Below are 27,997 nucleotides of genomic sequence, written 5' to 3' on the forward strand. Positions count from 1 at the left end.
TTTTTTTAATTTATTGCCATTTTTGATACTATTATTTTTTCAGCATATTGTTAATATTTTTTTCTCATAAAAATTTAAGCAGCCATTTTTTTTAATTAATGCCTTTTTTGATACAATTATTTTTCAACTGATTACTATTTTTTTCTCTTATAAGAACTTCGCCTTCTCATCGAAATTCCTTTATATTTACTTAATTTATTCAACTTCGCCTTCTCATCGAAGTCAAACACTATATACTATGAACTCCGCCTTCCCATCGAAGTCCATTCAATTTCCTTTTATTATTTTTTTTTCATATTTTTTTTCTGGGAAACTTCGCCTTCCCATCGAAGCCCCAATTATTAGCAAAATAACATCAAATTTCTTTCTTTTTCTTACTCAATTATTCATTTAGGATCTTCGCCTTCCCATCGAAGTCCTGATTTAAAAAATGGCATCTTAGATTTCACTTTTATTTTTAATATCTTAAACACATGTGGGAATAAACTTCTTATCCAGAATAAAATACACTATTTGACACTTTGCATCATTTTTCACGAAAGATACTTAACTTATTCATCAGGGAGCCACTACTGCGCCATGTCGGATTCGTCGATTGATTGTTCCGGACAATAGCAATTGGTTTTATGCACTCGCGTCCGTTCACGCCAAAATTCGTTAATCGACTGACTTTTTCATCTCTCTCTTTCCTAACCGTTTCTACAAAAGCCTTTTACACGCTCATAAAAGAAACATTCAATCGAATGTGTTTATTGATCAAAATCTTTAACCATTACTTTGAGCTGTTCATTTTTTCACGATTCATCTGTATCCTACACATGATAGACCGGCAACCTAGCAATCTGACATGTGGTTGTCAGAGCAATCTGTCACTCGGATTTTTTTTCGGCGCGTAGAAGTTTCTTGACATTCTCTTAGAAGCTGAATAGCGTTCTCTACAGCCACCTAAACCAACTTGAAAGTAGCTTTAAGAACTTAAATTTTGGGCTGATAAGCATTCTCTTCAGACACAAACGAGAGCTGATTAAGCTTCTATGGAACCTTTTTAAGGGAATTCTGGTTGCTTGGGATTGATCATGTTGTATGGACGTGTGAAAGGTATGGTCAAACGAGGGCTTGGCTACTGGATACCCTTAGGGCCCGAGGTAGACTACCTGGTGTTCCAATTCGAGACATTTTGGCAAATTTAGATTTTGGATATTTGTTCCCAATTTACAAATATCTCAAGCTGTCTGACTTGGTCGTTTAGTCCGCTTATCCACGTAAACTCTCCCCTTGTGTGTTCTTCATTTAATGTCTGTTTTGTTTATTTATTAGTACCACCTCTCATCCAACGGGTTCGACACATTCCTAAAGGCTGGCCAGAAGATCGGAAACTAATACCAACCGTAGCTACCGAAACCACAGCTACAGGAGGCCACCACCGGACCCTAATGTAAAACTGATATTTAAGAATAACGGAATAACCCCTATAAATCCCTTCCTTTTCCCTTGTTTAAAGTTTTTTTTTTTAACTGTTGAGTCGCCGCGACTATTACGGCCCCCTTCCCTACTAACCTAGTGAAACGAATACACTCGGCACATTGAAACTTTGTAAAAGTAAAAGGCCTTTAATAAACTAGTTTTAAATAAAAAAAAATGTTTGAAAAGAATGGTTTAGGAATTCGCAGTATTCGGTTACATAAGATGAGTTTCCTTTTTGATTTCCTATTTCTTATTTTGATGAAGCGCTGATAAAACATGAAATTGTAGTTCATAGGCTACGTTTAAGTTAATGAATTACAAATTACAATTAAATTACAAACCAATTGAACAAACAAAATTAATCCTTTCCATTAGAACGCCCAGCTCTATTTTTTTAGTTCATTTTCCGCCATTTCGAATTCATCTTCAATGAACACTTGCGGTTCATTCCAAGGTTTGTTTTGAAAGATTTTGAAGATTCTGCATGCCGCGCAGTACTTTCGCCATCAGTGTCGCTTCGTGTTAGCTTCTAGAATTTTTCTGAAATTATCACTGTTTTACGGTAATTCAGTTAACTGTAGTCTACCCACAACAATGGTGAAGCCAGCGTTATCGGCAGGCGTCGAGGAAAAGACACACATCTGCGTCCCAGGCCAGCGGCTATGTGCCGTAACAGAGTATACCGTGGGAGGCGAGGGAACCTATGAGAAACTCGGTTACCTTCATGCCAGTCTTTCCGGTGTTGTCAGGATCCGAAAACGACGAAAGGTGAGATGGTTTTTAACGTATAGTTTAATCAGGAATTAACAACAATAATTGGGGTTTGCTTCCAGAATAACTACATATCGGTAGCGTCGTTTGGCAGTAAAACAGTGGTACCGGTTGTAGGTGATGTGGTCACAGCGAGGATCACCGTCTTGAATCAGCGTTTTGCCAAATGTTCAATCATCTGCATCGGAAAGACTTGCCTTAATCGACCATACAGGTATACGTTGGACGATTTGTTTATAAATTCAAATTTATTAAACCGTATTCTTGTAGAGGAATTCTAAGAAAAGAGGATGTTCGTGCGACAGAAAAGGATCGAGTTGAAATGTATAAATGCTTCCGACCCGGGGACGTTATTCTGGCACGAGTGGTGAGTCTCCTGGGCAATTAATTTTATGCTTAATAAAATCAATGAATTGTGTTCCCTCTTACAGCTTCCGCTGGTGGAACTCAACACCTATCACTTGACGACGGCAGAAAACGAACTCGGCGTAGCTGTTGCAATGTCGACAAGAAGTCCTGAGCCGACGCCCATGGTTCCGGTCGGCTGGACGGAGATGCAGTGTCCCGTGACGCTGGTCAAAGAACCGCGCAAGGTGGCCAAAATAGTACCGGAAACGGCACCGCCAAACTACGACGGGAAGTTGTAGTATCGACACTTGAACGCCATTGACGATTTTAGTTTTGGTTTAAATCTCTTCAGTTTTGCATTACTTAGGAATTACGAAGCCTTTTAAATGAAGTTTTTTAAGTTATGTACTCTAATTATGAAATCAAAATGACAAACACGCTTTTCCAGTCGACCGAAAGAATGCCCTCATGAATGTTTTATATTTTATGTCAGATACTTTTTTATTTGGGAGTGTGTCAAAATTTTGATGTGATTCGTTATTTATTATTCAACAAAAAATTCGGTCGTTTGGTCAACATTCATTTGCCTATTGATCGAATTGACTTATTTCCGATTGAAACGCTGTGCCCAATGAGGGAAATACAAATTTAAGAGTTTGTTTCCTGAAAACAGGCCAAATTTTCCACAATTATTTAAATTCTGCTGGTGATATGATAGCAAAACTTAAAGCTAATTTTCTGTTTTTTTTTCAGTTCACAGTACAATTTCGAAAAGATCTAACAGTTGAAGAACGAAAGGCGCTAACCCTAGTGCTTTGAAAAGCAGTGTGGCTACGAAAAGGTACGTTTAAAATTCACTCCTTACTTAAAACATCTCGTTTCTTTATGATTTTATTAGATACTTTGAACGTACTGATAATTTATTTCACTTGAATTTTTAGTTAAAGCTATGAAATCACAGAATTGTAGATTTATTTTTTTATAACCTGTGATTTTGTCTGTTAATCCAAGTTTGAAGGAATAATTGAAAACCTTGGAATTTACTTCTTCATTCAATCGGATACACCAATCTGAAGGAGTTACACTAATATCGACAATTGAAATTTTGGGAAACATTATAATTTTTAAATGAAGAGAGTCGCCTGAGAATAGTTAACCAAGATGAAATTTTGCGACTGCATAAATTTCCTCTGATTTTGCCCCAGCTTTCACTTTAACAAACCGAACAAAAAAATTGAGGATGATTGTTTTGAATGATGCGGCGGTTTCAAACTGAATTTTTGGCTTTTCCGGCTTAAAACTTTAGCTCCTCGGTTGTCCAAAATTACTAATCACTAATCACTAATCACTAATCGTACTTCCATAGCCAGAACTTATGTCTGAGTCCCAAAGAATAGTAAAAGTGTTTTATTATTCTTCTTGTCTTTCTTCATGTTTTCAATTATTTTAACATAAAAACATTAAAATAATCGAAAACATAAACTGGTTGGGCCTACCATGGAGCAGAGAACGCAGAGACATCTGGAACACAGGAACAGGAAGAAACGTGGACCACCAGTACCATACGTTTCAAAGGGGCAGTATCGTTGGAAGCATGCTAAGAAAAATGCTCCTTGATGAAGAAACCGTACTTAATGTCAATTAAATTCAACAATCACAGGGACCATTCTTCAGCGGCTGGAAATGATTTATTTTGTACACAGAAATCACAAAACCTGAACAGAAGCATTTTGACAAATTGGATGAATTATAGAAAATGATTAGAATATTCTAAGATTTAAGTTTTCTAAGATAAACTGTTTTGGATTTCAGTGCACAATCATTTCTGGTCATCGACCAAGGATAAAGCGCCTTTACTCGCTCTTGAAATTAAAAAGAGAATCGAAAAATATTAGTAGAACAGAAAACCTTTCGAGGTCTGTTTAAAACTCGAAAGGTTTTTTTTAATTACTCTAATGATTGAAATTGAATAATGAGATCACGTTTAAAGTTTTCCAACAACTATATTTTAGCTTTTTAACACATGAAAATTATAATCTATAATGTATTGCTTCGCTTATGCATATAAGATTATTTATTCATTTAAAGAGGAAATGTAAGTTTCGATATAACAAAATTTGTTTTTCAAGAATAATCTTTTTAAAATTGTAAGTCTTGATTAATTTAGAAAATAACCTTTTAAAAGACTTCACTGCACGAGTTAAAAAAATTAGGATACTTATCTTTGCGCAGCAGGTCAGCGTTGCTTCCACAAGAGTGTTAAAAAACTGTGAAACACTTCATATGCATCTCGAGCACATGAAATCATGACGTCAGCTCTTCGGCGATTTTATAGCCAATTCTTCATTTTCCAGGAACTCAATTAGGCAACAACTCAAAAAATGTCATAGCAAGCCAGAAATCAGTAAAGTTTGCAACCGAAAAACATACATGGGAAAATCACATTACATGCAGCAGGAACGACAAAATTTTACTCTCTTATGGCAACATGAACCAGATTTGGAATTTGCACTAAATTATGTTCAATTTCATTTTAAAACGTGCACTCATGTTCTATTTAGCAACTGCTTTTTTAACTTTTACACTGAAAAAGAACGCCAGCCAGCTACACTTCAGTTGTAACCTTTTAGTTTTTTCAATTCCTGAAAGTTCGATGCGGAATTTCAAATCTGCCCTCATCAAAAACTTTAATTGGACTAGCACAGATCAAAACAAACTTTATATTTTTCAAAATGATTGAAAATATTTGCACTTCTAAACGCCAAATCGCCATTCTTTATTCCGTCAGAAGATTGAAAAACCATCCATGGAACTGAGAGAATTCCGGTTTTAAGCCCCCGTGCCCCAGACTGGTTTCGAAAAACAGCACAGTTACACGACTCAGGGTATGAGAAAGAACTATTTCTAATACAACACATATTCAGGCACTCTGATAAAAGTGTTTTGTCAAGATTCTTCGATAATTTTCACTTTAAAAATTAACAAATTATAAAATTTCCACGGACGAAAAAAAACGCGTGCGCTACCATCCAGTCAACGCCTACTCTTGATCTAGCTCCTCGGTTGTCCAAAATTACGACGATAAACTGAAATACTATCACGGTAGTACTGCGACTTCTACAACATCAATGTTTTACAACTTTTTTTAAACTGCATTACCTGGAGATGAAATTAGATTTCGTCAAAGCTAAAGGACTGTGACAGTCGTCGAATAATAAAGAATAAAGACACACAACTTGTTAAGGATTATAACTCTAAAAATTCATTATTTTATTCAATAAAACTTAGAACGCGTTACAGGGAATTTTGCAGAATATTATCATCTAAATATTACTGACGCAAGTTCCACATCTTGCTTCTCACTTCATATGTAGTAGTAATTTTGAATCTTTAGCCACCCCGATGAAAGTACTGGGACGAGATCGGAAAAAACCATCAAAAGCAGAACGAACACCCTGATTTCGTAATTTTAGATCCACGTGAGCCTTATGTCGCGGTCATTGTTCTGCATCATCACTATCCGCTGATAGAGCTTGATTGCCGGTCCTAGCTTCAGTCCGAAGCCCGTCAGGACGTCCGATTTACGCATCAGCACCAGCGATGGACCGTCAATTTCCTAGAAAGAAGATTAAGAGAGTTTTGAATTAATTCGTGATTCTTTTCTGTCAATGTCTCAAAACGAACCTGTTCCTTGAACAGATGAGCATAATCCGGAAAGTGGTGCTGGAAGTAAAGGTATACTTCTTCGCAGGTCCAATTGTGTACGTTTTCGAAATTATCCATACCGGGGTCGAACTTTTTTTCGTCTTCATCGAAGTCCGCCTGATTCGTCGAACCGTGCGTTTCGACGGTACCGTTGTTGTTCCCGTTTGCCACCTTCGGTTTCTCATCGACATCGTTATGATTGTCGTCCTCATCAGCATCATCATCGTCGTCGTCGTGGTCATCGTTTTCCTCCTCCATATGGTCATTGTCGGTTCCGTTATCATAGCTACGGCGTCGTGCCCTCATCGTCGAGGGCACGTTGTGCTTTGTCGTCGTCGTTGATGTCGACTGATTACTGCCCTCTCCGCCATCTTCCGACGAGGACCGAGAACCTTTACCCAGTTCATTATCACTGAACCCGGCAAAGTCGTGATGGGCTTCGTCATCAGCTTGTTGATCCCTTGGCGTTTCGTGGTCATCCAGGTCTTCGTGCTGCAGAAAATGAATCGCTTGCACGGCCAGCGGCGGCAACCCCAGCTGCAGAGATTGATCAGGAATAACCGCACTGACGGCGGCCGCTGGGCGACGTTCTTGAGATCTTGGGAGCTGTTGCTGCTGTTGTGGCTTGTGTTGCGAATGTTGATGTTGCTGTGATTGTTTCAATTTTTGTTGCTGCTGCTGTTTGTGTTGTTGCTGCAAATGTGGTGGCATCAACTGCCTGGGAGCCACCGTGGATGTAACCGGTGTGGGAGTAGCCGTTTTTTCACTCACACATCGTTTGCAGCTCCACGAACGGCTGGAACTTCCCTCCTGGGCAACCGTCGGACCGTGGCAGTTTGCATGGAACGCATTCTGGCATTTGGCGCAGAAGAGAAGGTTTCCCTGAAAATGATTGAATTTTGATTATTGGTGGATGACGGAACCAAAATTTGGAAATGGAAGCAGCTTTGAAAGTAAACTATGACGATTTTGAAACACTTGTTAATTTGTAAGCTTTTTCGAAAAAAAAACAACCTTTCTCTTGTTTGAAACTTAATGACTCGGTTTTTTTTTATTATTTCTGAAAAAAATGGAGGAATTTCAGAAATCAATTTAGTTACCTTTTTCGGCAAAATTCATTGGCAAATTCATTTTCAAACATTGAAAATAACAAATTCAATTTTGTGACAATTTGCAAAGCAGATTTATCGATATATAAGTCTGCGAAATTGAATCAGTATGAATAATGATACTGATAAGAAATAGTTTTGTTAACCAACAATGGAAATGTAAGGAACAATTTTTGGCACGATCGTTTTCTGTAAAACGCATCTTGGATTGGAAAATAACTCAACAATAAACGAAAGCAAAGGTTGGCCTCTACTTACACCGCGTAGCACCTTCCCGCAGACCACGCACTCGATACACTGGAAACAGCGGAAGTTGTCCAGTATCGGAAACTTGGAGTACACTTGATGGGCCCGTAGGCAGCGCGAGTGCGCTCGGAAAGGACAGTTGGAGCAATCGATCAGCTTGAAACCTCGCCTTAGCTGTTCCACCTTGTGGCACATGTCACAGGTGGGCTCTCTTTTGAATTCCTGCCTTGCTCCTCCGGTGACCGCCACTCCACCAGACGAACCAGCCGACCCGGGTTCTGGCGGCGATGAGCAGAGAATCTTGTTGCGATATCCGCTCGGAATTCCGGAATTAGGTTTCGGATTTTGCGAGCTGCTGCTCGTCGGCATGAGGCGTGTTTTATTGTTGTTGTTAGCTGAGTTGGCTTCATTGTTAACCGAATCAGAAGCCAGTTTTTCGGTAAACTTGACGGGCGATTTCGGCAGCCCCGGTTCCCCGGGACCATCCGTAGCGTTTGCATCACTCTTGCGGACACGCTTTCTCGGAACGTAGTTGTCCGACGGATCGAACACGACCTTGGCTTTCTATCGATAAATCAAATAATGAACCAAACAGATAATGTTAGCATCAAACGAGATTAAACGTTACCACATTTCATTCAGCCTTACCTTTGTCCGTGACCCAACCCGGGTTGAGATGTTATCATTGTCCGACGAGACTGAAGCGGTGACGACAACCGGATTGGCCACCGGTCCCGACTCCGCTTGTCCGTCCTCTTGCGATGAACTAGCTGTATACGAGGCCGTTGCTTCTAGCATCACACCACCTTTGTCTTCGTTTTCCGGCTCACCACCACTTCCTCGATTCTTGGCCATGTCCACTGGCGGCACTGGAAAAATTGTCAATTCTTCCGTTCAAACAACCAACAATTGCGTCCACCAGCGATCGGTGATTTTAAAATTCGTAACTATCGGAACGATACGGTGAAATTCACTGCCAGAAGGAGCAAACGCGCTGATTTCTTTGGCTCGAATTTGACGTCGTTGCACCACAGATATATACGCATGAAACTGCGGTACAGATCGTTCGATGAAGAAACATAAAAAAAAATCCTTCCGTTTATCGCGTTGCCTAGAATAACATTAATCGAGAAAACATTGATTACTTTGATGATTTTTTCGAGGGTATCGAAAATGAAACGGAATATACCTTACCTGAGGCAGGTCTAAATTAACAAAACTAATTATCGATACCTGGTTAACTGTTCCGCGAATGTGTTTGAATTTCTGCAAGCGCGCAGTCTGTTTAGTTGCATCTGCGAACTAATACCTGAAATTACAGTGCCGAACGATAGTATTGGAATATATGTTTCAACTGAAGTAAGCTGACGCTTTCAAAAAAAATTTCGAATGTTTCGCAATAGATTTATTGTTATTGTGATACTTGGCTCATAAAGACTATAATCCGCGAGTATTTAGATCACTATTATATTTATTTACTGGACACAAATCACCCATCTGCTGGTCTGCCATGTGCTGTCACTCGTGATGCCAGGGCGGTACTCAGGCACACTCTCTGTGCTTTGGCAAGGGCCCTACTCAGGTACCACATCTCTCCCCTTTTTTTTAGATCAAAATAACATGATTTTATCGTTCAACTTAGCAGACCTTTTATCTCTCTCTTGGCTCGACTAGATACAACTTATGGGTTCACAGCTTCATTCCCAAACTCACGAACTTCCTTATCGGATTGTACATCTGTGTTGGTCATCCGTCGTAAACCACTGTTCATCCTTCGCTGATCCTCGTTGAGCTCTTATACTTTTCTAATCGAAGTCTGTCTGATTCTTTGACGAAAACCATCGGACCCTTTCCCCTTTTTTTCATTTATTTTTCCTTCGAAGGCTCGTTTGCTGTAAGGCCTAAGGAGCCTAGTGATATTTTACATCTTCCCCTTATCTTCGAAAGCTTGATCCTTATCTGGCAAATTCATGTTAATTGGCCTTTTTTTAATTTTTTTTTTTATTTTATTTATTTTTTTTTTATCCTTGTATCCTTGAAGTCTGAAATCTTAGCGCGAATAATGTGTCCAAAGGGTTGTTCATTATGAGTTTCCCTTGAAGTAGAGTAAATTCCGATTCGATACAGCTTACTGGTGCGACTGATCTGACGACCGCGATTCCACCCTGATCTCCTCTAACGTTAGGGAAGAATGCATATGTTTAGGTTTAACACCGTTTATACGGGTGCTAGGTAAACCGATGTGCAGTATCCCCATGTCGGTTGCGGTATCGCGTCCTAAGATACACTGTTGCCCACCCTGTACAACGTAGAATGATGCTTGGCCTTCCATGTAGTGGCTCGAACCTTCGACCGACACCATTGCGTCAAATTTCTGCAGCACAGTCAATGGCTTCATAGGACTGCCATATGGGAAGAATGTTTCCGAGCACTCAGTCGACTGATTCTTAATAATAACTCCGTTGGATATGAGATGTTCCCAGGATCTAAAATGAATAACGAGTTATTATCAAACTAATCATCGTTAATAATAGATGACGACCTTTCATCTACAATATTCTTTTTACAGCCAGTATCAACTATCATTTGTACCATGACGCCTCCAAGTACTATCCACATAAAGTCAACGCCGCCGTTGATGCTGAATATGTAATTTCGGTAATCTTTCCCGTCTTTCTTACGCTCACGCACGTTTTCAACTCTCGGTCGCTTTTCCGAAGAACATTTCCATTTTGGTTGAGTTTCCAAGTTGTCTCTTTTGTGGTTACGTTTGGGACATTTCACAGCGAGGTGTCCAAGCTGTTTACAATTATAACACTCTTTCTTTCTGGCAGGACAGCTCTTGTCATCTCCGGTATGGTCATTATTTCCGCATCGGAAACACTCAGATGCTTTTGAATATAGGAGCTTATTGATCCCACTCACTGATGCCGGGTGAACACCATCATCAATCTCTGCATTTGGACCGGAAAGGTTCATGTACTGAGCCTGATGTTTTACAGACTCATACGAGTTGACCATTCTAGTCACAACGTCAATATCAAGAGTGTCTTTTTGTAGCAATTGTTCTTTGAGATCATTCGGCGCAAACATTATCACCTTATCAATCACACTGATCGATTTACTCTCCTCTGCTGTCTTCCCGAAATTGCACTTGCCTGCTTGGTCTTGGCATCTAAGCATAAACTTTTCCAAACTTTCGTCAGCATTCGGTTTAAGTGTCCAAAATACGTTTCTCTCAAATGCGTCGTGCTGTTTTGGAGCGAAATACGCATCGAGTTTGGATATCGCAACTTTGTAAGGGTCAATTGTTTGCACTTCGTCCTCATCGACATCAGCACCAGGTATCGACAGGAAAATTTCTTGCAGATCCGGACCTGCCTTCGCTAAGAATATATTCTTAATTCTTGTTTTATCAGTCTCCCCGCTAGCTGCAATAATGAACTCAAAATTGCGCTTGTATTTGAGCCATTCATTACGGATACTATTCCGTGGGAGCTGTTTAAACTTGAACTGCGGGATCTCCCACTTTTCCATGGTTGAACAGTATTCCGATTCAGAAAATCTGCTATAATTGAATTAGGCTGTGATACTATGACTATCAACATCTCTATGTTTACCTTACCGTTTAAATCCGGCACCTTCGTTGGACCCAGAAGTTCCAAGAGTTACCCGCTTGGATAACTTCTTCAATTTGATCACTCCCTAGAGCCGTTACCTAGAAGTAACATCTTATTTAAGAATCATAAACAACATTGTTGTTATCCACTACTTACCAAAGTAGTCTTCCGCCTCCAGCGGCAATTATCCACCCCAAAGGGCTACCACTCCCGTGGTTTTTTTTTTTTCCCGCCGAATGGCCTACCACCCTTGTGGTAATGTTTTCTGCCCGAAGGCCTATCACTTCTGTGATAATGTTTTCCGCCCGAAGGCCTACCACCTTTGTGGTAATATCACTGCTACTTGCAGTCACTACAATTCAGTAGTATTTACGACCACTGTCCACCAGACAGTCACTACAACTCGGTTGTAGTATGGCAAAATTCCTCCTGTGAAAGACAACTCAATTATTATGCGTACATAACCTCGATTTGAGAGGAACGCAAAACCCATAATTTTCCTTTCCCCCGTGAAAATTTTTTTTTTTGTTTCTATTTTACCTGAATCGCTTTATCCTCGTCGCCAACTGTGATACTTGGCTCATAAAGACTATAATCCGCGAGTATTTAGATCACTATTATATTTATTTACTGGACACAAATCACCCATCTGCTGGTCTGCCATGTGCTGTCACTCGTGATGCCAGGGCGGTACTCAGGCACACTCTCTGTGCTTTGGCAAGGGCCCTACTCAGGTACCACAGTTATTGTGGCATTCAAATTGCATTTTTTTTTTAAATAAGTGTATTATTAGCATAACGAACGATTACCAAACGTTTGATTGCAGCAAGAGCTATAAAAATATCATGTATTGACATTTTATTCGATATGTTAATAAACAAATATCTAACACATTATAGTATTTTTTTTAGTAGAGTACCTATACAAAAAAAGGCCAAAAAAAATCATTATTGGAAAATATCAGGAAAAAATCGATGTTTTCGAAAGAGAGCGGGCGATTTTGAGAGGTAATGTCGATTACGAATAGCTGGCTTGGGCACGAACGCCATAAGGATGGTAAAGTGTCACTAATAAAACCTTAAAAAAATAGCTGGCTGAAATTCTCTTATGCCAACAAATTGCGTTAAATACCGTATATTAAGCAAATATTTTGAAAATGGATAAAAAAAAACTTCAAATAGCCAATACTCAAGGACATCCATTTTTTTTAGTTTGATTCATGAAATAACTTAGTTCCGGGATAATCGTTTGAGTATCTAGGTACTCCAAATTTTCAGAGGCATTTTGACATGGATTACTACTCCGGAAAATGTCTCCCTTGTAACATTGAAGTAACTTTTCTAGATCAGTTTTTTTTTCGGAAAAAAATAATATTATCATTATTCAGTATCGGTATCAGGAAATGTTCTGTGATAATTTCAGTCTTGTGAATTCGATAATATCAGGTAATTACCGGTTTGATGTGGAAAAGTGCATAATTGATATTCCGAACTGATGATGATCAGAAATAGAAGCACTCTCGAACTGTCGTACAGTTCCTCAAGGCAGAAGCGAGATGCAGCCTAATAAGCACTCAAATTCACGAATCCAAAATCTAATGACCATTTTACTTCCTTCAACAATTTTAACATTCGCTAATTAAATTGTTAATATATAATTCCGCTGCTCCTTTTTTCATGATGGGTGAAACCTTGAACTTCATTGATAGCAGACCGAATAGAAGGTTTTCATTCATTGCAGATAATCGGTTCTTTTCTGATCGAGGATTTTGTATTGCTTGATCGAATTCGATGAACTCACCGAAAGCTTTAGGTCTTTAGTCAATGTCCGCGAAGATCCATTCGATGGCAGTATATTGACCGATTAGATCTTCCAGTATCACGAGAACACAAAACAGAGAAGGTCGATTCATTCCGTAGAAGATAAGATATATGGTAGTCAACTGAGAACTTTTCCAGAAGAAAATGAGAAGTAACAGATCATCATAATGGCATTCTTTCAACGTTCCGATAAACACTTCATTTGACAAACATAAGTTTTATTGGACTTTCTCCACCCATCATCCCTACAACCCCATCCTGGCCGGTGTCCGGCGAGGTGTCGCCCCGGGCGTGATGATTTCCTGTTTGATCATCTGTTGCTGCTGCCGGTCGGCTTCTTCCTGCTTCTGTTTTTCCATCTGTTCCTGTGCTTTCTGCATCTGCGATTCCATCTGGTGCAAATGTTCAGCCGCTTGTTTTCTCTTCTCTCGGCTGCTTTTGCCCGTTTCCTTGACCGAGAAGAACATCGGACCCAGCTCGGCCAGCCAAAAACCGTCGACGGCCGTGGCACACTGCATGTACTCCTTGGCCGTCATAACCAGCTCGTGGTAAACGACATAGTCCGGGGTCGTTCCGAGACCGTACAGGGCCGATGTGGGATGCAGATAGCACGGCATACCGGTCCGAAGGTTTACATACTCACCGATTCCCTTGAGCCGGGCGGCCTGGTAGAAGTACGCCGAACAGATACACTTTCGAACAATATCCCAATCGGTGCCACAGGATTGCACCTTCAAACGCTGCTGCTCGTAGATGTCCTTCAGCTGTTGGCGCACCTCCCTTACCTTACGCATCGCTTTGATGTGGATAAAGTGCTCGTTACACCAGTTTGAAGAGTATCTAGAAAGAATTAACATGTTAAAATGAATTTAATTTAACATTTTATAAAGAGGATGCAGTTACTTGTTCATTTTCCACTGCTGGTAGACGTTGAGATATGTTAGATGATCGGACTCCGGTACCTGGAATTTTTCGCGAACATTGTCAGCCTCTTCTTCACGGCCTTTAGGACGGTAGAATATCGAAGGAACCGAAAGCATGGATACTGTTAAATAGAAATAAATGTCATAAAAAAGCGTCATACTAACAAGACAACAAGGGTTTTTACGCGCATATGAGAGGGATCCAATCCAACTTATATGGGCTTTTTCCCCTCCAATAAAGAAAGAAAGAAATAAAGACAGATAAAAACGTTACCTATTATCAGAATCTCTGCGCTGCAACCCATCTGGTTGGCCACAATCAACATCTGACACTGCGGTGGATCCAGTGGAAACTCGGCCATCTGACGGCCCAGCGAAGTGAGACCTCCGGTATGATCAAGCGCACCCAGAATCCAAAGCTGGTAGAGCGAATTGAGGATGTTATCCTGGGGCGGTGGATCCATGAAATGGAACTGAAGCAGATCGACCACGCCCAACGATTTCAATAACAGCACCGTGTTGGCCAAGTTTGTACGCTGAATCTCCGGAACGGTCAAAGCCAACAGTTCGTCCTTGTACTGTCGTTCGGTGTAGAGGCGGAACGCTTGCCCCGGTCCCGTTCTTCCGGCACGACCCGATCGTTGATTAGCGTTTGCCTGCGAGATGGGGTAGATTTGGAGGGCGTCCATACCGATACGAGGATTGTAGACTTTCAGCTTACAATATCCCGAATCGATAACGAATATGATTCCGTCCACAGTTAAAGAAGTTTCCGCAATATTGGTAGCTACAATGCATTTGCGAAGACCATCGGGAGATCTCAAGAAGATTTTCGCTTGCAAATCGGACGGTAGTTGAGAGTAAATTGGGAGAATGGATAGTTGCGGTGCATTGTCTATTTCCGATAGCCGCTCACTCAGAACTTCACAAGTGACCTCAATGTCTTCTTGACCAGGCATAAAAATAAGCATGTCTCCGTCCAGCTGCTGCAAGTGTATTTGAAGTGCTTGCTTCACGGCAGAATCAACGTAATCTTCGCAAACATTCTTGCTGAAGAAAACGTCTACCGGATAAGTTCTTCCAGGGATCGTGAACGTTGGAACGTTTCCGAAAAATGTCGAGAATTTGGAAGCATCCATAGTAGCAGAGGTGACAATAAGTTTAAGATCCCTCCTCCTAGCAACAATATCTCGCAATAGACCGAAAAGTACATCAGTTGAAAGAGATCGCTCGTGAGCTTCATCCATAATTACTGCGGAATATCCGTCTAAGTCACTATCGCGAAGACTTTCTCGCAACAAAATACCGTCGGTCATGTACTTGATGACGGTTTTTTCCGTTGTACAATCTTCAAACCGAATGGCATAACCCACTTCCTGTCCAAGTTTCGTATTCATTTCATCCGACACGCGTTTGGCAACTGACATCGCGGCCACTCGACGAGGCTGTGTGCAACCGATCATTCCCAAACGGCTGTAACCATCTTCATGCAGATACTGAGTCAGCTGAGTTGTCTTGCCACTACCCGTCTCACCAACGATAATAACCACGGAGTTTTCACGGATGATGTTCAGTAAATCCTGACGAACCGCAAAAACCGGCAATGAGCGACGTTGCTCGTATATGGGTCGTTTTTTCGTGAACTCAGATCCGTCGTCTTGATCTTGCATATGATCCGCGAATTTCTGATCTTTGCGATAGTCTGTTGTATCTGAATCTGCATCAAACTTTGCATCTTCGTCATCTTGCTTCTTCTCTACGCCCATAATATTACCGAGTTTGGTTCCGCCCAATTCCCAATGTTTCTTCTGTGCCTTTCTTCGTTCTTTCTGCTCCCGATATGTTCTCACCAGCACACTTCCTTTTCGAGCTGTTATCGCCATATCCGATGTTGCATCCTTGACAGGGATAACCGGTTCCGGTTGCTTAGTAAATACAATTCTGCCATCCAGAAACGGAGGAACCGTATGATGCACAAGCAAATGCACACGTTCTACAGCTTCCTCATCAAAGTCCTCGTTGAAATTGATAGACATAACGACTCCAGACGTCAACATTCGGTTTTTCTCCCATAGTTCATTGTCTTTGTTTATTTGCCGTTGCTGGGCAGACATGCGTTTAATTCTTCGCTGTTCAAGCTGTTCCTCTCTTTTTTGTAAATACTCCGAGCTGGTACCCGAGAAAGGATTATTGTCTTCGTCGTAACCTTCCCCGATACTGTACCACTCGCGATCCAACCGTACCTGTTCCTGCTCCCACAAATCCTTATCTTCTTCCGTCTCCCAGGGAATTCCTCGCTTCTCAGTTCGGGGAGTTGCCCCAGATTCTTTCCTATCTGGAGCCCACTTGTTATACTTATGAGCTGGTGTTGGTCGAGGAGTTTCGTCCTCACGATTCGGGCGTTTTGAAGACCACGACGAACGATTGCTTCGCACAGATTCGGAACCCTTAGGCAGCTTCGGTGTTGGATAATCCCACGTAGATTTTCTCGATGAGCTGGTACTTGGTCTTTCATCCTCGTCCTCCCATCCGTACAAATCCATTCGCCGATCACTTCTTGGAGTTCTTGGCTCATCTTTGTAGTGACTAAAAAGGAACTAAATTTAGTATATTTTCCTGTGAAAAATAATTTGGTTAAGTTTACCCCGAATGCCGATGAGAGGATTCTCCCCTATGGCTGCGAGAGCTACTGGACGAATAGCGGTGCCGCTTCCGGTCGTCCTCATCCCGATCGTCTCGGTCTCGGTCATTTTTCTTCGATTTACTGGAGGCGTACAGACCTTTACCGTGGTAGTGGTAGTCCTGCTCCCGGGACCGTTCTTTCTGTTTCTTGCGCGCCACTTCGCTCACACCGCCCGTGTACGTGGGAGTTTCATCAGCCGTCTCTCGATACTTTTTCGACGTCGAGGGCTTATCGAACCGTTGCCCACCCTTGCCACCGTCGTCCCTTTCGTCATCCATATCATTACCGTCGGAATCCTTGAACGAAAGCCTGGCAGCTTCCTGCTGTTTCTTGGCCCGCTGAGCTGCTGCCAATTTGTCCAACCCCAACAGGGAGGGTTTCGGTTTCTTGAACACATCAGAATCTTTATCTTTTTTCTTGATTACTAAACCCCCAACGCTGTTACTGCTAGGTTCTAGCTTACAAACATCGGAAAATTTATCCATTTTAACAATAATTGTTAATTATTAATCATGATTTTTACGTAAAAATCACTGTAAACTACGAACTACGATGCAAAACGTAATCTCGTTAACATGAATGAACAATGTTTAAAAACAAGCTGGGTTGCCAGGTGCCCAGATTTGTCTGTAAAACCAAGACTTTTGACCCTTCGTCCAGATATTGGTCAGACACAGATTTTGCCCAGATTTTTGCTGAGAGTGCCCAGATTTTACAGATTTTCAAAATTGAGTGATGAAACCAAGATTTATGCATCGGATGTGATCCGTAAGTGCCAGATTAGACTGAAATCTCGCTTGTATTCATTGGTATTTCACCAAGCATTCATTACCAATTCTTTTTTTTAATAAGATGAACATGATACGTGGTAGGAAACAGTGTTCTTAGCGCGATAATAACCTGAATACCACAGAGCCCCCCCCCCCCCCCCCCCCCGCTCACACGCACCGTCAAATGTCTTATTTAGTATCAAATTTGTGATCTTCCCTGTGCACAGACAAACACAGACTTTTTTTCGAAATTGCCCAGATTTTTACTCCTCAACACCTGGCATCCCTGAAAACAAGGCAATCAAACAAAAAATACACCACGCTAAAAAGACTTCTAAAATTTACTGAATTCATCAACTGAACATGCACTCAGAAAAATCCTATTATGTATGCCATAAGATTCTCTTATGAAGTGGCGCCATAAGAAAAAATAATGAAATTCATAAGATTGTCTTATGATGGAATGAACTCAAAGGATGAACACCGGTTTCAATGAGGGTTTGTTGCTTTTCATAAGATACTCTTATGGGAATAGAAATGTCGCATAAAATTGAAATAACTCAAGATTATTTTTCATTTTATTTTATTTTCTGCTTAATTTGTATGAAAAAACATTATGGTATTATGGTGACAATCAGCTGCCTTTCAACACCCGGTTCCATAAAAAAGTTGTATTGCGCCTCGGACCTTAGACTTCGCGCTTTTTGCCGGTAACCAAGCTGAAAAGTAAATAAAACATAAAATGTTCCTATTAAGTTTACAAATATTTTCAACTAAAAATAAATTTAAACTCAAACTTACCATTTAGAAGAATAAAATCACATCAAAGTATTCAGTAAAAGCAGTAACTTTACAAATGGTGAGTGCTTCTGACGACTACGAAATACATAACTGATGGAATGAATGTGTTCATCATTTTTTCACAATACCGTTTCTTCTATTTTTCATAAGAACTTCGTATGAGAATTAGAAGAATTTCATAAGACTCTTATGAAAAACAATTTTACACTCTAAATAGCGGTTTATAAGAAGCATCTTATGAAAATTGTAATAAGAATTTGCCTGAGTGTGGGAGTTCATTCAGTGAAACACTTGAAAAAATGCGTGCACTCAACCAATTCGACACATTGAGGCTATGTGTGGGCCTATATAGAATTTTGCAATTTGTTTCCCAATTAAAAAATATGTGTCGCGCATATACCCAAAAACATAGAAAGTTTTATATGCATAGACACATAAAGAGCATATGTGTGACAAATGATTTTTATGAAATTTTACATATATACGATATATGTTAGACAATTTGGTTTTATGGGCCTTCCTTCTGTAGATTAGTTCAAGAAAAAATTGAAATTTTCAAAAAAGGAGAGGATAATGATTCAAATTATTGATGATCTTGACTTTTGCCGCAACATTTATTAAATTTTCTCAATTTTCACGTTTTATTTGAAAACACTTTACATTTCTCGGCATCTAACGGGTAGATTAGTCACGTATCGTCGATTAATCAAAAGAGTTCAAATTGGAACCTTCGCCCGGACCCGAAAGCAGCAGTTTTATTCACCTTTGGATTTTGCAAATTTTCCCGGGAGACCGACTTGAGTGGGCATCGGAAGTTTGATGCAGCTGCTGTTTTTCAAGAGATGGAGGTTTTTGCTTTCCGCGGTTCCGGCAGTGATTCTGGGAGGATTTTTTGTTCCTCATTTTCCGAAATGATTTAGATAAAGTTTTGGCTAAACAGTTTCTGAAAAAAAAAAAACGTATCGTTAAATAAAATCAGTAATTGTATTACCGAATACTTACGCTGCACACTCTTGAAGTGACTGACTGTGTGTCAACCAGCCATGTCCATCTCGAGATGCATATCTGGCCATCCGGAAGATTGCAAGCATGCTTTGAAAATTTTTGAATCCGAATTTCTTTCGTCATTTATCCGTGAGCAGCCCTGTATCGCATCCGGTCCTCGAGCTCTAGCTAGCAAACTTTTTTTGGCACAACTGCTGTAATTACAAACTGGCCAAAACTTACAAAGGAATTTTGAATAGTTTTCTCGGGTTTTCTGATGGTTTTTTTCTTTTCCGGTTCTGCGAGGTAAAAATGTGTCGAGAAAACTCCGCGCGCGCCATTTTGGAATGAAGCCAGGGATGCCAGGTGTTGAGGAGTAAAAATCTGGGCAATTTCGAAAAAAAGTCTGTGTTTGTCTGTGCACAGGGAAGATCACAAATTTGATACTAAATAAGACATTTGACGGTGCGTGTGAGCGGGGGGGGGGGGGGGGGGGGGGGCTCTGTGGTATTCAGGTTATTATCGCGCTAAGAACACTGTTTCCTACCACGTATCATGTTCATCTTATTAAAAAAAAGAATTGGTAATGAATGCTTGGTGAAATACCAATGAATACAAGCGAGATTTCAGTCTAATCTGGCACTTACGGATCACATCCGATGCATAAATCTTGGTTTCATCACTCAATTTTGAAAATCTGTAAAATCTGGGCACTCTCAGCAAAAATCTGGGCAAAATCTGTGTCTGACCAATATCTGGACGAAGGGTCAAAACTCTTGGTTTTACAGACAAATCTGGGCACCTGGCAACCCAGAATGAAGCAGAAAAAATCATCGACAACAAATTCGATGATATTTTGCCGATGCCACACGCTTATTTTAATTCAGTCAGTTCAATATATTAATTTCACATAAAACTTATGTGTCAAAATATAAGTTTTTATTTACATCACATAAATTTAATTTGTCGAACAGCTTCACGAGCGTATGTGTGGGAGAAACATACTATTTAAATGTGGATTTTTTGCAGTGAAGCCGCATCAAATTATGCAACTGAAGCGAACAGAATCTTAGCTGGTCTGCAGTTTATATCGAAAACACTATTTAAATAATTATCTGAACCGAAGATTATTGTCGGTTAAACTATTATTTTTAGAGATTTGTTTAATCTGATTAATTCATATAAATCAGGACATTTCACAGACTTTTTTTTCCAAAAATCAGGACAATTCAAGCGTTTTTTGAAAAATCAAGACGGTCTCTCGAAAATCAGGACAAATCCTGAAAAACCAAGGCAACTGGCACCTCAACTAGTGGTCTCGTCTGGGTTGTCAGGTGCCCAGATTTGTCTGTAAAACCAAGACTTTGGACCCTTCGTCCAGATATTGGTCAGACACAGATTTTGCCCAGATTTTTGCTGAGAGTGCCCAGATTTTACAGACTTTCAAAATTGAGCGATAAAATCAATATTCATGTATCGGATTTGATCCGTAAGTGGCAGATTAGACTGAAATCTGGCTTGTATTCATTGGTATTTGACCAATCATTCATTAAACTTTTTTTTAAATAAGATCGGCATGGTACTTGGTAGGAAACACTAGCTTCGTTCAATCGCTAGTAAAAATCGGTTTCAACTGGTTTCTGTCAACTGATAGATGTTCAACGAGCCAATGTTTTGGTCGAAACAAGTCGGGTCGTTGTTCAATGGAGCGAGTTGAAACTAGTCGAAACCAATCCAGCTCGGCAGCAGGATTAGTTTCGACTTGGTAGAAATCGGTCGAAGTCAATTGGAAAGAGACAGGTGATCAACTGTCAATCCATTTCTACTTGTTTCGACCCGTTTCGACTAGAGTTGATTGAACAGACATACTGTTTGTAAATTGTTATATACACCCACAATTCAGCCTCTGTGCCAATGGCGGCATCATTGGTACAAGGCATCATTGGTACAAGGCATCATTGGTACAAGAAGATAACGCGACCGGTGCTGATTCGATTTGCTCCCACCGGCATTAACCTCTCAAGTGACCCGAGATGCGTATGTCTGAAAGAAACAAAATAAAAACGAATTCACGTCCCTCCCTATCGCATCACAAGACGAAGAAGGATGGAAATAAATACCGGCCAACACCAGGCAGCCAGCGAACCGAGCACTGTGCGTGTGAATGTAGCAAAAGCAACATCAGAAATATTCCTTCAATTCAATCCGCCGGCAAACAACCACGGCCAAGCTGTGCGTGTGTATGTATTAAAAGCAACGAAAAAAACATTGCTTCAATCCAATCCACCGGCTAAGCTGTGCGTGTGTAGCAAAAGCAACAACAAAAATATTTCTTTTACCCAAGGCGGGTAAAGCTAGGTGTGTTCTTATACCAATGCACGGAATCGTCCATCTTGTGACCCTTGTGACAGGCAATCGTAATCGTAGGCATGGTAGGCGAACAATTCGCTGTCAAAAAGCGCACCGTCTCCACCCCCCACCAATGAGAAACTTTTAGTACCCCTTGCCTACTTTTCCTCAGTATGCACCCACCCTACTGGAGGCACTCTGCTTTTACCGACCAAGCTGCACGCTCTTTTATTTTAACTCAAAATTAAGTACGACCGAGGTTCAAAACATAGTTCGATTCTATGAACTTAAAGTTAAGTACCATTTTTCCTTCTTGCGATGGTTCAAAATGGAGTTCGAACTGCGAACTCAAAATTGATCCTTTTTTTTCCTTCGGCGAGGGAGCAAAGCTGAGTTCGACCTTATGAACTAAAAATTGAACTCTCTTTGTTGGACTGAAAACACTTAGCGAGTTCAGTTCGAACCGGAACAGCAACCAACGAACACGCCGCGAAATTTTGTCGTTCCGGGACAATTACCGGAAGATTATGAAGGAATGCATGTTCACCGTGTCAGCGTAAAATTCTGTCCGTCATTGTCATCATACGGTGAGCGGCTTGGAATGTCCGGAAACTTCCGGATGTTGTTTACTTCCCGTAGGCATCCGGAAGTTTTCTTTGACCGGGAGTGTCAAAACTTTCCACCGCTCTGCAATTGCAATGCAATGTACCGGGACAGCAACATCCGGGTACAACAAATTTTAATCATCCTTTAATTCCCTGAAAAAAAGCTACCCTCGAAAAAAAAAGGATAAATTCGAGTTCGGCTGCCGAACTTAGTATTGAGTATGCATATCAGAACTTAATTTTGCTATTCCCCAGACAAACTCAAAGTTGAGGGATGCCACTGAAGTGCTGTTTTGAACCAAAACTACTTAATTTTGAGTTAAAAAAAAAGAGCGTGTGCCCGGCTCTGGCAGCTGTATGTGTGTTCAATGGAAGTTGGTCGAAACAGGTTGAAATACACACTCATTTGGCGCAACACGTGTAAACTTGTAAAATTGACCCATTATTGCGAACAGCCGAGATCTGTCAAAAAAAGTGTCGTTTCCTCGAGTCAATTTTACACATTATTTAGAAAAGCTGGCTTACTAAATAAAGGGTAGTTTTTTAACTTGTCATTCAGAATATAGAACTCTTTCTGCCGTAACCGATCTCGTTCGACGATTCAATAATCGGTTAATGCTGAAAGATAGGTTCAATAGATTGAGTTGATTGAATATTTTCCTTTTCTATAACAGGAGCATGAAAATGATTCCTTGCCGAATACAGAAATTCAAAACTAACTGATTTGTTTTTATTATTTTCTTTCCATACTTCTGACATTTTAAGGGCTAACATCAAGGGGCTGACATCGCAAAGCGGGCTTCCAAAATAATGTGTAGATTTTACATGCTTAGGGCATCCGCAGCAATCGCGAGTAAAGTGAAAATGCTCACGAGTTTGATCACTTCTATACCGCACCGGGGGTTAGTATGAAGGTGAGCAAAATAGGGCCGTTGCCGTCGGGACCGACAAAATCACCAAATTTGCTCACTAGAAAGGGGCGAGAGCAAACATGCACTGAAAAAATTCTACCGTTTTAAGCAGAATTAAACAAACGACGTTGCAGCGTGTAGATGTTTGTTGATTTCTTTTTAAGAAAAGAATTGTATGAAAATCAAAATTGAGGATGGATTCATTTTTGGAATAACCAATTTCGATACAGTTTTCCGTGTTAAAAGTTCAATTTATCCAAGAATTGAACGAGAAAGTGCAAATGCTGGTTTTGGTGGTGAGTAATTTATTTTGTATTTTATTGTTTTGGACTTTTTTCTACCTTTGAATATTGATAACATTTTTTCCTTCCTCACTCTATTTCAGATAAACAAACTCTAAGCATCGTATTTTGTGACCAAAAATGGTTGTTTAACAGAACTAGAAGAGCCGTTAGGTGGACGAAATGGGCAAGAGGAAATTACCCTGGCTGATGTGCTATTCTATGTGGCAGTGCTGAGTGAGTTTCCGTTGCCGGATGAACAACCTTGCATCGAAGTTCCGTTGTTTCCTTCGAAAAAAGCAATGGGGTCTGACTGGAATTTCCAAAAACATCAAGCAAGCGATGACACATGCGAATTTGGTAATAAAAATTGAATCTTCTCATTCCTTGGCGTTTTCTAAACAAAAATTCATTTCTTTCAGATTCAACTTCTGAACGAATTACAAAAGTATGCTGCTCTGTATAACATAGCAGTGCTATCCGGGGCTAACTTAGCCCCGGAAGTACTACCAGAGGAAGACATCCGATGCCTTTCCCGGGGAAGTTAAAGTTGAAGAAAGATCAGAGTTAAGTTAGTTTTGACAGGCAAATCCATCAACATTTTTGCCGTGCTAGACGAACTAAAGAACATTAAATCGAGTGACCTCCAGTCGTTGTTTAAGTTAGTTATTTCTATATAGAAAAATTATGTTAATTCGAATGACAGTAGCAAAAGCAAGAATTTTATTCCTTTTCCCAGGATGCACGACGTTATAAGATTTTCTTTATGATGACCTCTGTCCTACTTTAAATCTTTAAATGTATGATTGATTGGCGATTGTGTGTGAGTGCTCATGGAAAAAAGATTACAATAGAATTGAAACTAAAGGTTTATGATTGTTATTTTATTACGTATGCATTTAAGCTAACTTTCGACATATTAGACTATACCGGTAAAGGCTTTTTTCTTTTCGATGAAACAAGAAATCGATTACAAAACGAAAAAAAAACTTCATTGTGAACAATTTATTTAAAAGATTTAACATGGTACGGTTCTTTTGGGGCTCTAAAATCGTCAACCTACTTTTCAACGGCGCTTATCAAATTGAAACGTAGAGGAGCACGTCCCGTCGACATGAAATTGATTAACTCCTTGCTACCGTTGGTTCCATGTATCAGAAGTTCCTTTCACTGAGAACGCTCTCCAGACGCTTCACCAGCAGGACGTTGTACAGAAGCATCAACACCATACACTCGTCCGTCAGTACATGGAAGTTGCCGGCGTAGAACTTTTCCACATCTTCGATCTGCTCCAGTTCCGTAACGGCTAGCCTCTCTTGAAATATCTCCCGTATAGACAGGGTTCATCGGAAACGTCCCAGGACCACAATTTCCCACCGCCACTGAAACTTGTTCCATGATTCTGACCGACCGAAGCCTCGAAACCCTGCTTGATTTCCACCTCATTAGGTGGGAGATTCTCCAGGGCGGCCACCATCTCGCCATCGCCGTCAGCTTCCTGGATCAGAATGTTTGCAGCAGCTACCGTGGACAGGGGACGAAATCGATTTACAATCCGACTGATAGCCTGTATGAATAACGTTTTGCACCGAGGTTTCCATCGGGCATCAGGATCTTTAGCAGAATACGTTTGAAATTCAAGCGAAAAATCTCACGACTCAAAAAATGTACTCGGTCCGTATTTTAATTCTTGATCAAATTTCTCTTTCCTTTTTTCTCAGTGCAATGCGGAATGTAGAATAATTATGCTACCGCCCGGTGCGCGGAAGAGTGAGTATACCAAAACCGGTCCCCTGAAATGAGCAAAACCGGTCCCCGTATACTCCCGTATTGGTGCGTTTGCTCTTACATTACTAATTTTCACCTCTGCTTTGACGTACATGCTGTGTACACTGTAAGGGGTACAAGGACTTTACATGAAAAAGGAGTTAACCCAGTCTTTTCCGATAACGGGTCAAAACTACACTATAAGGGGTTGCGCCAGATGAGTGTGTAGGTCGAAACAAGTAGGAATGGATTTTGACAGTTGGTAATCTGTCTCTTTCCAATTGACTTCGATCGATTTCAACCAGGTCGTCCGTTGAACATACTTACACCAATACTAATGCGTGTTTTGTGCGTTTTGCACACGAAATGTCTGTTCAATCAACTCTAGTCGAAACGGGTCGAAACAAGTAGAAATGGATTGACAGTTGATCACCTGTCTCTTTCCAATTGACTTTGACCGATTTCTACCAAGTCGAAACTAATCCTGCTGCCGAGCTGGATTGGTTTCGACTAGTTTCAACTTGCTCCATTGAACAACGACCTGACTTGTTTCGACCAAAACATTGGCTCGTTGAACATCTATCAGTTGACAGAAACCAGTTGAAACCGATTTTTACTATAACGATTGAACGAAGCTGAATTTCTAGACAGACCGAAACAGATCACGGGAAAATTTAGACGCGTTCCGTAACGGGCTAGAAAAAAGCTTATCTGGATTCCGAAAATTGGGTAAGTTTGGTGGTTTAAAATACGACTGAAAATTGATGGGTATGTGGTGAAATTTTAAGTTTGACTGTTCGATGGTTGTCCGGGAAGGGTACCGGGATAGTGGCTTGAAGTGCGGGGATTGTTTTAACTTTGGAATAAAAAGCTGATGCTTGTTTTTTTGCATATCGTCAGAATAAATCCACTTCCGATACGACGTCGTCCCACAAGGAACCGTATTACGAAATGACGCTGGAAACGGATCGCGGCAAGCGGTTCGAATTTCGCTCACTTTGCAAACCGGAAAGAAGAACGAATCGAGCAGTAGCAGTCCTCCGGCCAAAGCCAGCGGAACCAAGAGCGAACGGGAGAAGGCACCGTCGATTAGCGAAGATCCGGGAGAGTAAGTGTTGTTTTTAAATTTCACATTAGGATGATTCAAATTTAAATTAACCATAACTTACATTTCAGCCACCGTCACAGGAAAACGGAACAGGAAGAGGATGAGGAGCTGCTGGCTGAGGCGGCCACCAAGGCCAAAACGGTGTTCCGTTTCGAAGCGTCGCCACCGTACTTCATGTTCGGCGAGATGCGAGACTACCAGATCCGTGGTTTAAATTGGATGATTTCGCTGTACGAAAACGGAATCAATGGTATTTTGGCCAATGAGATGGGTTTGGGAAAGACGTTACAGACGTTTTCTCTGCTTGGTTATTTGAAGAATTTTTGGAATAGCCCGGGACCCCATATCGTTATTGTTCCGAAATCGACGCAGCAGAATTGCTGGGGTTCCCGTCCGTTCACTGATAAGGCTAGAACAGGCAATCAATGCCATGGACGTAAGCCCGGATCATATGAAAATTGAACATGCTTCATCAGGAAGACGTCAGAAACAAAAAGAAAAAATAAAAGCTGGACCCGTAGGTAGGTTTCAAAGTATCTAACTAGCCCGAAAACTGTTCAATACTGACTGGGGGAACATCATTTCTCTAAGCTTTCATTTTTTTCATCAACTTTTTATTTTTATTCCAGATGCTTCGACCCAAAGTGTGCTTCCTACCCTTCTCGCCACTGCTGCTCAACTGAATGCAATCGACCTGCTGGAGTCGATCGATTAATATTTATCAGGCTCCCGGTTGGCGTTCTTGACGTAGGTGTGGCCATCGGGGAACGCTTCGACTCGTCCAGGACGTAGCCAACTTCATCCTTTCTCCGCGCATCTGATACAAGCTGAACATCACCATTAGGGAGGCGAAGAGCCGAACGATCACGGCCTTTCCAATGATAGGATGTTCGCCTGCGCAACAGTTCATTCCTCCATGTTGGCGTTCATAATTAGAACGCAGCTGCCGTACGGATGCTTACTGTCGTGCCCGTCCGTCGGCGTAATGTGCTTGGTCTGGCTCAGATCCAGGCCGTCCCTGAAGCAACTAACTGGCTCTACCGATCGAGAAAAATTTAGTAGTTTGGAAGATTGTGAAATTTCAATAAAAATCTTAATAAAATGCTATATGAATCTTTTTTAGATACTAGAAATCCGAAAGTCAAATACACATATTAGCAGACATCCCTTTGTTTCATTTCAAATCAAAGAAATAGTTTGATTTCAAATTTTATAATATTGTTATTTTTTAACCAGATTTTTGTTGTACCAAGTGTTATTATTTTTGGTCGAAATTTGATTATTTTTACAATATATTTTTCGGCGTGTTCTAGATTTCTGAAATCAATTTGCGAAGAATGGAATTCGAGTGTCCTGTCTGTTTCTCTGTGGTTTTAGTATCAATAGCCTATAGTTTTCCTTCAAAGCTATTCCTACAGCTATTTAAACGCTATACAAAAATATATACAGTAAGATTTAAAAAAAGGAGATTTTGCAAGTTTATTTTCCATTCAAATAAATCTACAAAGGTACCCCCCGGGGCAAGTGCAAACGTCTTCCACCGCACAGCAGGAAGAGTTAGCACAGCGACTCGAAACATACAGAACCGACTGCCGACTGAATCCAAACATCCAGCCAGAGCATGAATGATGAGGCGATAACGAAACAAAAACTCTGTCGGACGTCGCTCTCTGTCTGACACACACGCTGCATGTGTGTTAGTGTGGTAGAAACGAATCCTGCTTTCGAGCTG

At 40.7% G+C, this 27,997-nt stretch overlaps 3 protein-coding genes and 2 long non-coding RNA genes across 5 annotated transcripts; 3 read left to right on the forward strand and 2 right to left on the reverse strand.

Annotated features, from left to right (window-relative positions):
• The first annotated feature begins 1,939 nt into the window (after window positions 1-1,939).
• Window positions 1,940-3,018, forward strand: LOC129740215 (exosome complex component CSL4). Its single transcript, XM_055731829.1, has 4 exons — window positions 1,940-2,232; window positions 2,298-2,449; window positions 2,506-2,602; window positions 2,667-3,018. The coding sequence occupies exons 1-4, from the start codon at window positions 2,059-2,061 to the stop codon at window positions 2,880-2,882; spliced, it is 639 nt and encodes a 212-aa protein (XP_055587804.1). The 5' UTR covers window positions 1,940-2,058; the 3' UTR covers window positions 2,883-3,018.
• Window positions 3,019-5,861: 2,843 nt separating this feature from the next.
• LOC129740208 (uncharacterized) lies at window positions 5,862-8,739 on the reverse strand. The gene is made up of 4 exons (XM_055731819.1): window positions 8,292-8,739; window positions 7,656-8,207; window positions 6,268-7,170; window positions 5,862-6,199 (listed from the first exon to the last, which is right to left on the reverse strand). Exons 1-4 carry the CDS (start codon window positions 8,496-8,498, stop codon window positions 6,053-6,055), a joined length of 1,809 nt encoding a protein of 602 aa, XP_055587794.1. The 5' UTR covers window positions 8,499-8,739; the 3' UTR covers window positions 5,862-6,052.
• A 4,579-nt stretch (window positions 8,740-13,318) lies between these two features.
• Window positions 13,319-17,285, reverse strand: LOC129740206 (pre-mRNA-splicing factor ATP-dependent RNA helicase PRP16). The gene is made up of 4 exons (XM_055731814.1): window positions 16,651-17,285; window positions 14,281-16,592; window positions 13,987-14,128; window positions 13,319-13,923 (listed from the first exon to the last, which is right to left on the reverse strand). Exons 1-4 carry the CDS (start codon window positions 17,172-17,174, stop codon window positions 13,329-13,331), a joined length of 3,573 nt encoding a protein of 1,190 aa, XP_055587789.1. The 5' UTR covers window positions 17,175-17,285; the 3' UTR covers window positions 13,319-13,328.
• A 5,763-nt stretch (window positions 17,286-23,048) lies between these two features.
• LOC129740222 (uncharacterized) lies at window positions 23,049-24,093 on the forward strand. The gene is made up of 3 exons (XR_008736152.1): window positions 23,049-23,405; window positions 23,495-23,750; window positions 23,813-24,093. It is a non-coding gene; the product is annotated as an uncharacterized LOC129740222 (long non-coding RNA).
• A 1,530-nt stretch (window positions 24,094-25,623) lies between these two features.
• LOC129740223 (uncharacterized) lies at window positions 25,624-27,288 on the forward strand. Its single transcript, XR_008736153.1, has 4 exons — window positions 25,624-25,886; window positions 26,058-26,265; window positions 26,334-26,786; window positions 26,895-27,288. It is a non-coding gene; the product is annotated as an uncharacterized LOC129740223 (long non-coding RNA).
• Window positions 27,289-27,997: the final 709 nt, after the last annotated feature.

Source organism: Uranotaenia lowii, chromosome 1 (assembly GCF_029784155.1).
Source record: "Uranotaenia lowii strain MFRU-FL chromosome 1, ASM2978415v1, whole genome shotgun sequence".
Classification (NCBI taxonomy): Eukaryota; Metazoa; Arthropoda; class Insecta; order Diptera; family Culicidae; genus Uranotaenia; species Uranotaenia lowii.

Bases quoted from the DNA above. Each gene is read 5' to 3' on its own strand.
- LOC129740215 (XM_055731829.1), top strand. From the start codon at position 2,059: ATGGTGAAGCCAGCGTTATCGGCAGGCGTCGAGGAAAAGACACACATC. The intron at 2,450-2,505 runs GTATACGTTGGA...GTATTCTTGTAG, and splicing joins TGCCTTAATCGACCATACAG to AGGAATTCTAAGAAAAGAGG. The intron at 2,603-2,666 runs GTGAGTCTCCTG...TCCCTCTTACAG, and splicing joins ACGTTATTCTGGCACGAGTG to CTTCCGCTGGTGGAACTCAA.
- LOC129740208 (XM_055731819.1), bottom strand. From the start codon at position 8,498: ATGGCCAAGAATCGAGGAAGTGGTGGTGAGCCGGAAAACGAAGACAAA. The intron at 8,208-8,291 runs GTAAGGCTGAAT...ATTTATCGATAG, and splicing joins GGGTTGGGTCACGGACAAAG to AAAGCCAAGGTCGTGTTCGA. The intron at 7,171-7,655 runs GTAAGTAGAGGC...AATCATTTTCAG, and splicing joins GCGGGAAGGTGCTACGCGGT to GGAAACCTTCTCTTCTGCGC.
- LOC129740206 (XM_055731814.1), bottom strand. From the start codon at position 17,174: ATGGATAAATTTTCCGATGTTTGTAAGCTAGAACCTAGCAGTAACAGC. The intron at 16,593-16,650 runs GTAAACTTAACC...GTTCCTTTTTAG, and splicing joins TCCTCTCATCGGCATTCGGG to TCACTACAAAGATGAGCCAA. The intron at 13,924-13,986 runs GTAACTGCATCC...AATTCTTTCTAG, and splicing joins CAGCAGTGGAAAATGAACAA to ATACTCTTCAAACTGGTGTA.